Below are 15,132 nucleotides of genomic sequence, written 5' to 3' on the forward strand. Positions count from 1 at the left end.
GGACAGAGGGAAGAGGACGAGGAGCCGGGGGAGGACGGATGGAGGAGGAGGGAGGGAGGAGGGAGGAGGGAGGTCCAGCAGCAGCAGCAGCAGCACTCTGCAGGAATGTTTCACATGCCTGTCCTCTGGATGACCTCGCCTCCCCGGAGTGTGGGAGATACTGGGAGTAATTAGCCTCCTTTAACATTGGATCTGTGCTGCCTCCACACCCGGCGGGTTAGCAGTGGCATTGAAGGAGATCACCTCTATTTAGACTTAACACAAAAATCTGGATTTCTCTTCCGTTTTTGTAGGTTTTCGCTCATTTCCAGCCGATGAATGCCGTTTTTAAATGTGGAACAGATCCCTCCCCGTCCCACCACCCATGTCGAAGCTGACCTACTTTATCTCTGAGTAGATTTAATTATGGCTCCTCTGAGCTGCAGATATTTCTCACTTAAAGTCAAGGATGGAGAACTTAAGTGGACGTGAATGAAGAGAAACGAAGCCTAAAAAGTATTGATTTTTGTGTAAAGGCGTTTCGATCACGAAATGCCAATGCATTACCGTTTTAACCTGCTTTGCTTTGATGTCCTTCATTTAAAACAGGAAAAATGTCCCTTTATGGCCAAACCATCAATCTGCAGCTTAAAGGCTGAATGCTCTCCAGCTTCATGATGCTAAAACTGCACTTGTGTGATTTTTGGGAGGAGTACTTTCATAAATGACGTAATTTAAATATCGTTATTGGGATTTTTTGTGATCTGGAGGCGACCTGATGTTTGTCGACCGCGTCCAGATTTATTTATATTTCTTTGTAAATACATGGAAATGTACGCCTTTGTATTCAATAATTTGATCTTGTTGTCTGCTTCGTAAACCACGTTGTAATTGTTCATAAGTGCTCTATAATTAACCTTAATTATTCTAATTATCAAACCACACACAAGATACGTAACGGATTAAACCATGACTTCACAATACGAGACTAACGGTAAATTAAAAGTAGGCCTACAGGGTACTCATTACGTGGAATGGGCCATTTTTTAGATCAATACATATAAATATACTATAACTAGATAATTTGTTAAAGTTGGGGCTAATTTTAACTAGCGTAATCAATAATACAACATTAAATGTATCTTTTTGTATTTTGTATTGATCTGAGACTGTCAGTGTTGTGTATTTATACACAAGGAAATACTCAAGAGTACCAGATCCTACAAAATGTACTGAAGTGCAGTACTTTTAGTCAAGTACTTAGCTACATTCCACCACTGATTACACACACGCACACACACACACGCACACACACACTTCCAACAATCCCGCGTCCACTCCCGAACTGCATTATGGGTAATGTAGTCAGCACATTTCGGGCAGTATTTACGTGGAATTGTTTTTTTTTTTAGAGAGAAACATTAAATGAAATGTTTTTTAGAAAAAGTAAAAACAAAAACGTCTTTGTACATGAGAGTTTTTTTTTTTTTTTTTTGTACTTTGAGGGAACTTTAACTTTAAGGGTACTTCTTCTCTGAACGAGTGCCGGTGACGTCACGCGGCGGGCTGGGTCATATGGAGGTCAGCAGCGGAGGAGGAGGAGGAGGTTCACGGGGAGTTCACGCGCATACATTAGGTAACGCCATCGCTCGCGCGCGCTCTCTGACATAACGCGCATGGAGCAGGTTGAGTTGAGACATTAGTCAATAAAGCGGCCGCGATAAGAGGAGAAGAAGAAGAAGAAGAAGACTAACTTTGTTATGCAAAGCAGCCGGTTGCAACATGCAAACGCTTTGTGAGCGTCGGTGGGAAGCGTAGAGTCTCACACGGTCCCCTGAACGCAACACGGGGGCATGTTCCCCCGTTAAAACACCCCGGTTTTTTTATTTGCGTAAAAAAAGCAACAAAACAGCCGTGCTGGTGAAGGGATCGCACATGCGGACAACAACAAACATTCTCCACACGGACGACGCCGAGACCGGATCCACATCATCATGTTCGACTACCTGGAATTTCAAGCCTTCGGTCCCGGAGAGATCATGGACTTGTACGCCTCCACGTCCAGCCCCGCGTGCACGCTGCAGGACCAGGACCAGGACCGGGACTTGGCAGCCTTCTTCCCCGAGCTGATCGAGGCGGACTGGCAGCAGCACCGGTGCTCTCAATGTAGGTGCAAAAAGTGATTTTTATAAAAATCAAAAATGTCAAATTACGTACAAATGTAGTTTTCTGGAGAAAAAACAGCAAAACTAGAAATCTGTGCTCGACATCCTCCATGTTTAGACACTCAACATACTTATAATATCAAATTAAAGTCGAAATAAAAAGGCTTTAACCTGCAGGTCAACAGTGTGTGACCATGCATTCATGAAGTGATTTCCATGTGATGTGAGTGACTGTAGTTTTGGTGTTTACCTGTACAGGTGTCATTCAGCTCCAGTATAACTGTTGTGCAAGCAGCTGCAGTGCAAAGCAGGAACCAATGCAAATATATATTAACAATAAGGTGTAAATCCAAATCATGCAATACAAAAATCCTAAAATATGAACAGATCCATTTGGAGTATTCCAAATACTCCAAATGGGGTTTTCTATGGATCAATCAGTGAATCAAAGTGATTTTGTGTAATGTTTTGTAGATGATGTACAAGCTACAACAAGTTGAGACCAACAAATAAAAGTGATGGAAATGAATTAACAAAACAAAATAAAATAGAATAAACAAATGACCCTGAATCAGAAACAGATTTATTACCAAGAAGGATTTTACACCAAAGAGGAAATTGTCTTGGTGAATCAGATGCATACATTAAAGTCAATAAACAAACAGCGACTATAATATATACAATATAAACAACCAGACATAAAGTGTGGGATGATTGATAAATAAAGACGGACATGAAACGGATTAAAGGAAAACTTATAATAAAAAAAGTCTGGAAAACTTTAAGAGAGCATAATAAAAACAAGAAAATTATATTAAATCCACGCAAAAACCGTGTGAGGAGTTTAAAGTGGCGCTTTATCATTTCAAGGCCTCATAATTATATCTGTCCATATCCTATATCTATACAACAGTTGATAATCATAATTCAGCTGCTTTGATTTTAAATATTTTTCCTCTAATTTACTTGAAGCTTCATATAAAATAAATGGCTTTAATGTAGTGTTTTATTAACCTTAACTGACTTGGGCCCAGACATGGAACAAGTGACAATAGAGTAAATCACAGCAGTAATAATATGAAACGTGTCGTCAGAGGAGTAACTGTTGACACGCTGTCCGTCGACAAACACTTAAAACTGTTTGTTTATTGTTTTCTTCGCCGTTCGTGAAGTAAACGTGAACCTCGTGATGCGTTTCGTTTCCCAGTTTCCTCCCACAGGAGCTTTGTTTTGAACCGGCGGAGTGGTGGTCTGGGATTTTGGGACTGGGGGGGGGGGGGGCAGTTCGGGGTCACGGTGGGGTCACGGCGGGTTCACTGGACGGTCAACGCCGCCAGCGGTGGAAGAAAGTTCTCGCTTCCTTTTAACTCTGAGTAGAAGTACGACGACGTGAGAAGGATCTTTACAAGCGGAAGAACACAATTATTTTATGTTTTTATATCTAAAATGAACATTGTTTGATTTATTGAAGAACCAGAAAGAGATAGAAGCTGTTTTTTTCAATTATATTATATTACAATTATATGTTTTTAATGTTAACACTATGTCGGAATGTCTCGCTTAAAAAGTTCCGCGTTTAGACGAACCTTAAATGCTGCAGTGAGCATGCCAGGCCAGTAGGTGGCGGCGAAGCTCTCCGATAGATGGTCTAATCAATAACTACGTCTCCGCTGAAAATCTACACGATGTCGGAGGATTGTTAATTAATGTCTCGGAGATAACGACACAAACTCAGCTTGTCGTTAAAGTCATCGTCTTACTCACGCATACGCATAGCTATCTGACTGCAAAACGGAACTAGCGTGCCGTGACATCACCGTGTCAACATGGGGACCGGTTTTTAGCTAGTTAACACGGGGACGCCGGAGTTGCGTATTCAAAAGATTTCACTCTGGAACCCGATTTCAAAAGTGTTCATTTGCAAATACTCCGTGAGGACTGAAAAACTGATTGATTCAAGAAGAAAAAAAAATAATAATAATAAAAACAAACCAGTAAAAATGTACATAAAAAGGGCTTTTCAACGATCAACCGTTGATCAAAAAAGGTACCCTCAAAAATAACGAGCTTCTACGTTTGCAGGTTCAGGCTCCAAAAGATTTCAAATGTATTTTCTTGACTTCCCCCTAATTGGAACAAGGTGGGGGGGGGGGGTCTCTCTGCTCGTCTCCCTCCCTCTCATCAGTCAGCTGGGCTTGTGGCATGCTCCTGCATTGTTTGGTGTTGGCGGAGTGCTGCTTGTCCCCGGCTGACCCAGGTTCACTCGGAGGCCACGGGTTCGAGGGGATGCAGATGAGCAATTTTTCTCTTTTTTTTTCTCCCCTCCTTTTGAATTAAAAAAATAAGGATTTTCTTGGTTTCCTGTCAGCGATGGCGGCGGCGGTTAGAAAGCCGGCGGCGAGGCTGAGCGGGCGGTTGTTCACGTGGGAGGGCGGGCCGTGGAGGAGTCATACATTCAGCTGGAGAGAAAAATGGGGTTAAAAGCTTTTCCTACAAAAGGTGCAGCTGTGTGTATATTATAGAGTTCTACATACAATACGTTTCAAAGAACTCACCAGTATTTGACTGATGAGTTCAGCTTTCTGTGGACCGGGGGGGCTCATTTAAAAAATACAGGGTACAAATATATATATTCATCCGTTATTGATGCAGAAACACCTTTTGACCATCATATTTAAGATTATTAGATTGTTTTTCACCAAAAAAAGGTGTGTCTTATATGTGACGCAATACACATATTTGTTTCTTATCAAAAGGTAAAGTTATTCCATTGTGCTTCGGTGCCATTTTAAGCACATTTGAGAGATTATCAGGATCATATCGGGAATTGTATTCATTTTTGCCAAGATATCATATCGTCCCATGTCAACATTCTCCTATTCATCAGTCAGTTTGAGTTTCACTCTGGAGTTTTTTGGTTTCTTAGTTCCTGAAGTTCATGTGCAGATATTTATCCCCACATTTTTAATATATGTGAATAAATGTTGCAGTTTTTAGAGTCTGATAAAGGCCAGACGGCATCTTCCAGTTCTGAGTCAAAGCCGAAGTGCCTTAAACTGTCATTCTCTCTGCTGGCCACCAGGGGGCGACTCCTCTCTGGTTTTATAGAAGTCTATGAGAAAATGGTCCTACTTCTCTCTGCTGGCCACCAGGGGGCGACTCCTCTCTGGTTGTATAGAAGTCTATGAGAAAATGGTCCTACTTCTCTCTGCTGGCCACCAGGGGGCGACTCCTCTCTGGTTTTATAGAAGTCTATGAGAAAATGGTCCTACTTCTCTCTGCTGGCCACCAGGGGGCGACTCCTCTCTGGTTGTATAGAAGTCTATGAGAAAATGGTCCTACTTCTCTCTGCTGGCCACCAGGGGGCGACTCCTCTCTGGTTGTATAGAAGTCTATGAGAAAATGGTCCTACTTCTCTCTTGATGTATTATCTCAGTAAACATTGTAAACATGAGTTTATGGTCTCAATCTCTAGTTTCAAGTCTTCTTCAATCCAGCATGATGTTCATTTAGTACATTATGGTCCATTTAGAGTCCAACAGACCAGAAAGCAGGGGATGCTTTAGGGGGCGGGGCTTACCTGCTGATTGACAGGTCGTCACCACAGCGTTTTTTTGTTTTCTTCTCAGAACTTTAACGCTTTCACAGTGTGCCATCAACGGCCTTCAAAAAAAGAGCCTTCAATAACATTTCAAAATGTGTGTTTATTATCTGTTTAGTGAATTTTATATATATATATATATATATATATATAGGCGGTACATTTTGATTTAGAATTGTTTTTCCCACATGAATGAAAATTTTAATTTTGAATCAAAGGTGACAGCCTACAAGATAAAATACAAAACAGTTAAAAAAATTTTTTTAAATATAATAATAATCATAATAATAATCTCACACAGCGCAAGAATACTAATTAAAATTGCTTGTTTTATTTACCAAAACCCAAAGATATTCATTATATTTTCATACTTTCATGCTGCTGTTGTGAAATCAATAATGCATAATCTTTGACATTCTGTATGTTTCTGTTTGTTTCTAACCGTTGTGTGTTTTTGCAGCCGTTGAAAGCCAGAGCTCCAGCTCCAGCTCAGACGACCTGTTTGCCAGCCCCGCCTCCCCGCCGCCGCCTCCTCGCACCTACAAGCCCTGCTTCGTGTGTCAGGACAAGTCCTCGGGCTACCACTACGGCGTCAGCGCCTGCGAGGGCTGCAAGGTACCGTCCACTCCCAACGCCCCACATTAGTCCAGAGTCCAGTGAAACCAGAGACTGTCTGGTCCCCTAGTGGTCTAGATAGTAGCTCACATTAGCCCAGAGACCAGACCAGACTATGTGGAGAAACCAGAGACTGTCTGTGTTCCAAACAACAAGGTCTCTGCTGTATTTATGTCTAGATTACCTTATTTGGAGTGTTGAAGGAGCAGCTACAATGTTAGCATAGCCTAGCACCCATCAACCAGACTCCATTCAGCGTTTTAAAAGTAGTTATCTTGTGGTCTTGCAGACAGACCTAACAAAGCATGACTTCACACTTTTCACTGATCACCATCGTTATGGAGTTATTTCAGCATCCTTTTCATCTGGTTATTGATATTTAATCACAGATCAATACTTTATTTTGGGTTCCTCCAGCTCCATGATTTAAATACACTTTCAATAAACTATGGATATTTAGAGAAACGTAGCACCAACCTTACCATAAAGACCTTACCTCACAATAAAAGTGAATTTACCCGTTTACTTTGTCAACGTGGTTCCTGTTTGGGTCTTGAACTTTGACTTGAACCCTGAATGTGGTCTCTCTACCCCCCCATGTTGCCGCTGCAGGGCTTCTTCCGCCGCAGCGTGCAGAAGAACATGGTGTACACCTGCCACCGCGACAGGAACTGCATCATCAACAAGATCACCAGGAACCGTTGTCAGTACTGCCGCCTGCAGAGGTGCTTCGCCGCGGGAATGTCCAAGGAGTGTAAGTGTCCGATCCTCGCTGACTCGGCAGAATTCGCCACAAATGACTTCCTGTTACATCACGATAAAGTGGAAATCACGGAGAAAGCTGAGCTCAGAATATCGAGTCAGGCTCCCTCTGTGTGCGTTGTAACCGTTGCGTTGATCGTGCACCATTGGCCGCTAGCTGTCGTCATGTTGAGAGCCTGTAGAGTCAATCTCTCCAACACAGATACACTGTGTGGAATTTAGCACCTTTAACTTTATAAAGGCACATTTTTTTTTGTTTCAGCTTTAAGTGTCCGCTCACCTAAATTTTGAGATACCATCCAAGTGCGTACTCCCCCCGCCAACCGCTCACCGCCAAGTTTCATAGTTTCTGTTTGATTTACTTTCTAAAATCTGTCTAAACAAATAAAATAAGCTAGGGGACACAGATATTATATCCCTGATGAAGCTGAACTGTGAGCTCCAACTCAGTGAGGAGAGCTAGTTCATGCTAACAGATAGCAGAAGATGCCATTGATGTTCGGTTCAGGCTCTGTTCAGTAAAAATGGAAGTTCTAACATTGTGACATGTTTAAATTTAATCTTGTAAAACTAAAAGGTATGGTGAGAAAAACTGGACCAGACGAGTCTGTGGTCCCCCAGAGGTCTAGATAGTAGCTCCCATTAGTCCAGAGACCAGACCAGACTATGTAGAGAAACCAGAGACTGTCTGTGGTCCCCCAGAGGTCTAGATAGTAGCTCACATTAGTCCAGAGACCAGACCAGACTATGTAGAGAAACCAGATACTGTCTGTGGTCCCCCAGAGATCTAGATAGTAGCTCACATTAGTCCAGAGACCAGACCAGACTATGTGGAGAAACCAGAGACTGTCTGTGGTCCAAACAACAAGGTCTGTTGTATTTGTGTCTAGATGACCTTATATGGAGTGTTGATGGAGCAGCTACAATGTTAGCATAGCCTAGCACCCATCAACCAGACTCCATTCAGAAAACAAGCGTTTTAAAAGTAGTTATCTTGTGGTCTTACAGACAGACCAAACAAAGCATGACTTCACACTTTTTACTGATCACCATCTTTATTGATATTAAATCACAGATAAACGGTTCATTCTGGGTTCTTCCAGCTGTGGTGAACCAGCCCAAACGGTAAAGAAATAGTTCCTTACTAACTGGAATTTGAGCTAGAAGGAGGATTTTAATGACAAGATGAGTTTTAATGAACCTGGACAAACATTTTCAGATAAATTCTGTAACGTTAATTGAATCTGGACAAAACGTAAACAGATAAAGCAACTTGTGTTAAACATGGTGGAGGTTAATGTAAACAAGGTGGTCGATGTTGTTCTGATCCCTTTTTTCATGAATAACCTTGCAATGTGTAAATCCTGGTGAACTCGACCTAGATAGTGGCGTGCGTTATGTACAGGAGGGCCGCGGTGGCCGATCCGCCCCTCCACATGTTCTCATTGTTGCCGTTCGGCGCTCAGAAACATGCACGTTACGTAAATGCATCACATGGCGCAGACAGGTGGATGGTATGTAACCGCCCGCCGGCCCTCCGGAGGCAGCCGGCGTGTAACACGAGCTCACTTTGGGAGTGTTTACACAATGACGCGTGGATGTAGGGCACCCAGAGATGGGGAAGAGCTGGCAGTGTTGCATAATCGTGTGTGTGTGTGTGTGTGTGTGTGTGTGTGTGAGAGAGTCAGTGGGCCTCAGTGAAACGTGGTGACACCGTTTTTTTTTACCGATTATAAAAGACTAACCTGGTTCGGCTGCTTCTCGTGGAGCGGAGGTTAATCCACGCAGCTTAACGCCATCAGATTACAGCGCAAACTATTTTCTCCCGAGAAGAAGGGAAGAGTCTCGCTGCTATTCATCATTTTATTTTGAGGCTTTTTCTTTATGAAATACCGTTGAATTTCCATTCACATCCGTTGTATTGCTGATGGTAATTACAGGCTCCCTGGCTGCTGAGGTGTGTGTACTTCAGTGTGTACTTCAGTGTGTACTTTAGTGTGTACTTCCTGTAGTCTGCAGGCTCCGTTAGGAAAAGCAATTAAATACAACTTGTGTAAACTTGTTGTCACTCTTGTTGTAAAAGAGAGTCAAAGTTAATTGAATTGTCGTCACTTTTAATGGAAGAGAATATAAACCATAATGACTGTGACTCATTGTGAGGATAAAAGCTTTTTTCTTTTTTTTTTATGTGTGGAAACTGTATCTGAGCTTCAGGCCTCTGAATGGGTTTGTGTTTGAGGATGAGTCGGTACAAGACGTTCCCCTTTTAAGAGAGACCTCATCATGGACTGAGGACATAAACCGTATATATATATATACAGTACATCCCACGCATGGGTGGTTTAGGACATGTTGGGCCCCGGGGCCAAAGACGGCAGCAACGCCTGTATTGTTTCCACTTAGTGAGTCATCGAAGATGACACTGACAGGTCGGCGTTTTGGCCAGATGTTTCTTAAAATGTCGCTAAAGTCACGACTATACGTCGATCATCGTTCAAAGACGATGTTTCTTCCACTATTAGTTCTATAATAACTATGTTTCTATAAATGACTTTATTGGGTTTCCTTCCTTGTTCGTCATGTAAACCGTCTGATTGGGAATGACGAGACGTTTGAGTTCATTGTTGACCGACATCAAAGGAAATTAATTGAACACTTTATGAAAGGAGGGAAACACACCGAGGCCTCGTTACATCGCTTCTGTTTCACGGAGAACAACGAGGATGTGTTTTATCTCAATGTTCTCCGGTTGGCTGTTCTCTTTGTGGTCGTTTGTGTCTCTTTGTGGTCATTTTGTGTCTCTTTGTGGTCATTTTGTGTCTCCTGGTGGTCGTTTGGTGTCTCAATGTAGCTGTATAAGTGTCTTTGTCGTTGTTTCTTTTTGTGGTTATGTTTCTTTGTGGTCGTTTTGTCTCTTTGAGTGGCATTTTGTCAGGAAAGGTAAAGAAGCCTCTGTCAGTAATCCATCGATGTAGGATGTACAGTGTACACTATTTACAGTATCTACATTATGTATATATTTATAAACATGTGTTTTGCAAAATGCACTGAACGTCGTTGCTTCTACAAAACGTATTGATTCTTGTTGCTTTCACTCCAAACAATAGACACGTATCTGGTATTGAAAAGAGTTGTGAAGCTCATTCATGTCGGTGTGAAAACACACTTCAGACAGAATTAAGTCAAAAAGCGTCCTCTTTTAGTCGTTTATCCTGGAAGCGTGTGGTAACGCTGGCCGTCCTCTCCCTCAGCAGTGAGAAACGACCGGAACAGCAGGAAGGGGAAGAAGCAGGCGGTGAAGATGACCATCATGGAGACGTACGAGCTGACGGCCGAGCTCGGTCTCATCGTGGAGAAGATCTGCAGAGCTCACCGGGAAACCTTCCCATCGCTCTGCCAGCTGGGAAAATACACCACAGTGAGTCACAGCACGGCGCCGACTGGCAGATTAATAGTATACGGATAATCCACAGATCAAATCTGTCCTCTCGGTCCAGACGTTTTATGGAGAGTAGATGAAGGATTAAATTAAAACCGTTGTTTTCATGGTGGGTTTTAAACTGAACGTGAAATATACAAGACATTTGCTAAATTATCCAAAAACATCTCATTCTTTAAACATCACTACGTCTCTTTTCAGACCAAATGACAATCGGCCATTTTCTCCAAATTGCTTTTTTTTTCTTTTTTTGCAGCTGTTTTGATCTCGATCTTGTTGTTTCTTCTCGTGGAAATTCAGCGTTTTTAGGACAAAGTCTGAATCTGACATGTGACTCAGTGGAAACCTGTAAACAGTATCGACCCAAGTATTGCTTATGAGGCGTTGCATACATTCATCATATACTGTAACAGTTTATTCATGTCAACCAGGTCCTCGGCTTTAAGATGATGTCACTTCTATGTGGCGTCTACTGTCGACCTGCTTTCTCACCAAAGTTGGGTAAACGGCTCCATTATTTCTGTTTAGAAGCAAATCTACATAAATAGCAGCTGCACCTGATCCATCGGTCCGGGACAAAAAGATTCCATAATTGCCGGTGAAACCGTGACTTGGTCCAGATCAGAACGGGAAACTAGGGCAGGAGTTGGATTTGTTTTTGCGACAACAATAGAAAGAACACACGGAGAGAACACAATGTTCCAGCCAACGAGGACAAACGTGCATCAACAAACACGGTCGACCGGCTGAGAACACAATTAAACCTCCCGGTGTTGCCCGGCGGTAATAACCCGGCTGCTGCGGTGAGGCTGGGTGTGTCGCCTCTCTCTGTTTGTACACGACCGTCATTATTACATCACAGGCTCGTTATTTGATGAGTCAGCGGAGGGAAAGAGATTCCTGGAGAATTTCCTGGTTTGAGATCAATCAGGAGACTTTTAACGACTGTGGAAATATTAATGCATTTTAATTTATAACCTTTAAAAAAAAAGATGAAGTACTATTAGTGTTGAGGTCATCATGTTTTCTGTCCAAAATACTTGAGAAGTCGCAGAGGAAGCGTCCTTGTGTTTCATGAAATATAAATTCAAGTTATTATTATTATTTGTTTCACTGAGCTTGGAAAAAATGTTAATTGAAAGATTTCTTATAATGTTTGGAGGTGATTTTGTTGTTTTAAGAGAGCTGTCTTTTGTGGTATGAAACTTTCATTTTTACAAATATTACAAGCCAAAATATTATCTCCATAAAACTCTTAAAACGACACTAAAACATACTGGAATCACATTTTTTATGAAACAAATATTTTTATTGTGTCACAGATGAGACAAACTTAATGAGAGACGATGAATATTTAACTTGACAAATGACACAAAGAGGTCAGAAATCATTGTGGCTGGTTTTATATTCAAAGTTATGATTTTGTGGTGATTTAGTGCAGATGGATTTGAAATGTCTGCATATCATTATCTTATTTATTTCTAATCGCATGGTGTCTTTTTAACGCGGCTCTCTGAACCCTGCATCTCTCCCTAAACATGATCTTGGGTCTTTTTTTTTCTCTCTCTGCCGTCCAGAACTCCAGCTCGGACCACAGGATCCAGCTGGACCTCGGGCTGTGGGACAAGTTCAGCGAGCTCGCCACCAAGTGCATCATCAAGGTGGTGGAGTTCGCCAAGCGAGTGCCGGGTTTCACCGGCCTGACCATCGCCGACCAGATCACCCTGCTCAAAACCGCCTGCCTGGACATCCTGGTACGTCTCTACTCTCTACTTCAGCAAGTTCAACTAGCATCCTCCTGTCATTCTCTCTGCTGGCCACCAGGGGGCGACTCCTCTCTGGTTGTATAGAAGTCTATGAGAAAATGGTCCTACTTCTCTCTGCTGGCCACCAGGGGGCGACTCCTCTCTGGTTGTATAGAAGTCTATGAGAAAATGGTCCTACTTCTCTCTTGATGTATTATCTCAGTAAACATTGTAAACATGAGTTTATGGTCTCAATCTCTAGTTTCAAGTCTTCTTCAATCCAGCATGATGTTCATTTAGTACATTATGGTCCATTTAGAGTCCACCAGACCAGAAAGCAGGGGATGCTTTAGGGGGCGGGGCTTACCTGCTGATTGACAGGTCCCACCATGCTACCAATGCAGTTGACTTTAACACTTAGCTGTTAAGTTGACCTTGAATTAATAAGCTTTGTTCTTATATATTCTTATATAACACAATACTGATTTTAAAGAATAATTTATTCTCATTATTGGCTTCAGAAAAACAGCATCTGGTGGGCGGAGCCTAGCACCACCTGCTGTTCTGTTCCTGATTTAATTTGCTTAGAATTCTGGCAAAAATAAAATGTCCAAGATAATGAGATGCAGAAGAACACTCGGGTACAAACACGACGTCCAGCTTGTCTTAGGTTTGTTTTTTATCTTTTATTGGACAGATGAGTGTAGAAATGAGAGAGATGTATGATGTGCAAGAAAAGTCCCAAAGCTGGAATCAAACCTGTGACGGTTATTTAAACAAACTTCAGAGCTTTCCTCATGATGCCTCCCGACCTGACAATCGTCCTTCCTCGCGCTCTTCTTCCTCCAATCAGATCCTGAGGATTTGCACCCGCTACACTCCGGACCAGGACACCATGACCTTCTCCGACGGCCTGACCCTGACCCGCACTCAAATCCACAACGCCGGCTTCGGTCCGCTGACGGACCAGGTCTTCACGTTCGCCGGCCAGCTGCTCCCGCTGCAGATGGACGACACGGAGAGCGGCCTCCTCAGCGCCATCTGTCTGGTCTCCGGAGGTACTGCAGCTCAAACCTCGTGTTTATAGTTGTAGTTTATATCAGCTGTTCCCGTTTTTAACGTGCTGAATGTTCAACCGAACAGACCGGCAGGACCTGGAGGAGCCGTCGAAGGTGGAGGTCCTGCAGGAGCCGCTGCTGGAGGCGCTGAAGATTTACTCCCGCAAACGGCGGCCCAGCATGCCCCTCATGTTCCCCAAAGCCCTGATGAAAATCACGGACCTGCGCAGCATCAGCGCCAAAGGTCAGAAACCAGAGACGGTCTGTGGTACCCTCAGGGGTCTAAGATAGTAGCTCACATTAGTCCAGAGACCAGACCAGACTATGTGGAGGAACCAGAGACTGTCTGTGGTCCAAACAACAAGGTCTCTGCTGTATTTATGTCTAGATTACCTTATTTGGAGTGTTGATGGAGCAGCTACAATGTTAGCATAGCCTAGCACCCATCAACCAGACTCCATTCAGAAAACCAGCGTTTTAACAGTAGTTATCTTGTGGTTTAAGACAGATCTAACAAAGCATGACTCAGCACTTTTTACTGATCACCATCATTATGGAGTTATTTCAGCATCCTTTTCATCTGGTTATTGATATTAAATCACAGATAAATACTTTATTTTGGGTTCCCGCGGGTTTACAAGCGTGTCCATGTCCACAGGGGCCGAGCGGGTGGTGACCCTGAAGCTGGAGATCCCAGGCTCCATGCCCCCCCTGATCGAGGAGATGCTGGAGGACCTGCAGGACCTGGAGAAACAGTCTGAGGAGAGCAGCGTGGAGGAGAGCGGCGTGGAGGCGAACGCCGCCGGCCAGCGCTCGAACGCGGCGTCTCCTCAGCACATGAACTCCTCCTCCGACTTCCTCCTCTGAAGTCGCTCCGAGAACACGTGTCTTCCCTCCCAGAGATCAACGCTCACTCAACGTCAACTAAAGCTGCAGTGCAGACGGTCGCTAGCGTCTTACCTCAGTTCCACCGACCGCTCGGCGAAGACGTCGCCGCGCTCGAAGAAGAGATTACACCGACGACCACGCCGATGAACGAAGCTTTCTGCTTCTCAGTGGGGAAAAAAGAACGATGCAGTAATTTAATTTGTATCACAGGTTTCATTTTTTAACCCCTCGTCACCGCTGGGAGTCACACAGGTTTCTACTGTATTTATGTCTGCATGGATTCATTCGTTACCTCATTAAATATCAACACTTTTAGCTTTCAGAGTAGCAAAGTTACTTTTACTGGTTCTACACTGTAAAAAAAAAAACTACTGGACTAACTGATCATATTTGGAGAAAACAAGAAAAAAAGATTTTTCTGCACAAAAAGGGAAAGTTTTATAAGGTGAATGTTGGTAACAAACGTACGAGTTCACACAGAATGAACTGAACGAAATCCTTCAAATCAGCGACGTGATTCGTTGCACGGTGGTCGTTTTCTGGAAAAATGTGATTTAAAAAAAAAAAAAAAAAACTCAAAATTTTAGCAAATATACAAAAAAATCGCAGGAGGTGCCATGTTTGTTAAAGGAATATTTCACCCATTTGGATTAAGCTGTGTGTTAGAAACCTGGTATGTTTCAGTGTCGTCATCATTTCCCAGAGACGGAGATCTCCGTGTTTCTATTCTGAAAAAGTGCCTCCGAATATCGTCATGTTACGTCATCGGAGGCTCTTTGGTTGGATCCATCCATCAATAAGCAGCTTTTACATCAAATCAACTTCCTCCCAACGTTGCATCATCAAACGTAAAGATATCGATTCAGCTTGACTTAAAGTT

General features: G+C 42.9%; 1 protein-coding gene across 1 annotated transcript; it reads left to right on the forward strand.

Annotated features, from left to right (window-relative positions):
• Window positions 1–1,831: 1,831 nt before the first annotated feature.
• Window positions 1,832–14,712, forward strand: LOC311023914 (retinoic acid receptor gamma-A-like). The gene is made up of 8 exons (XM_084026030.1): window positions 1,832–2,145; window positions 6,206–6,360; window positions 6,973–7,114; window positions 10,374–10,540; window positions 12,139–12,315; window positions 13,160–13,364; window positions 13,450–13,608; window positions 14,023–14,712. Exons 1-8 carry the CDS (start codon window positions 1,974–1,976, stop codon window positions 14,229–14,231), a joined length of 1,386 nt encoding a protein of 461 aa, XP_083882156.1. The 5' UTR covers window positions 1,832–1,973; the 3' UTR covers window positions 14,232–14,712.
• The last annotated feature ends 420 nt before the right edge of the window (window positions 14,713–15,132 follow it).

This window comes from Eutrigla gurnardus (assembly GCF_963514095.1).
Source record: "Eutrigla gurnardus genome assembly, chromosome: 14".
NCBI lineage: Eukaryota > Metazoa > Chordata > Actinopteri > Perciformes > Triglidae > Eutrigla > Eutrigla gurnardus.

Coding starts and splice junctions, on each gene's coding strand:
- LOC311023914 (XM_084026030.1), top strand. CDS start 1,974: ATGTTCGACTACCTGGAATTTCAAGCCTTCGGTCCCGGAGAGATCATG. Junction 6,361..6,972: donor GCGCCTGCGAGGGCTGCAAG/GTACCGTCCACT, acceptor TTGCCGCTGCAG/GGCTTCTTCCGCCGCAGCGT. Junction 7,115..10,373: donor CGCGGGAATGTCCAAGGAGT/GTAAGTGTCCGA, acceptor CCTCTCCCTCAG/CAGTGAGAAACGACCGGAAC.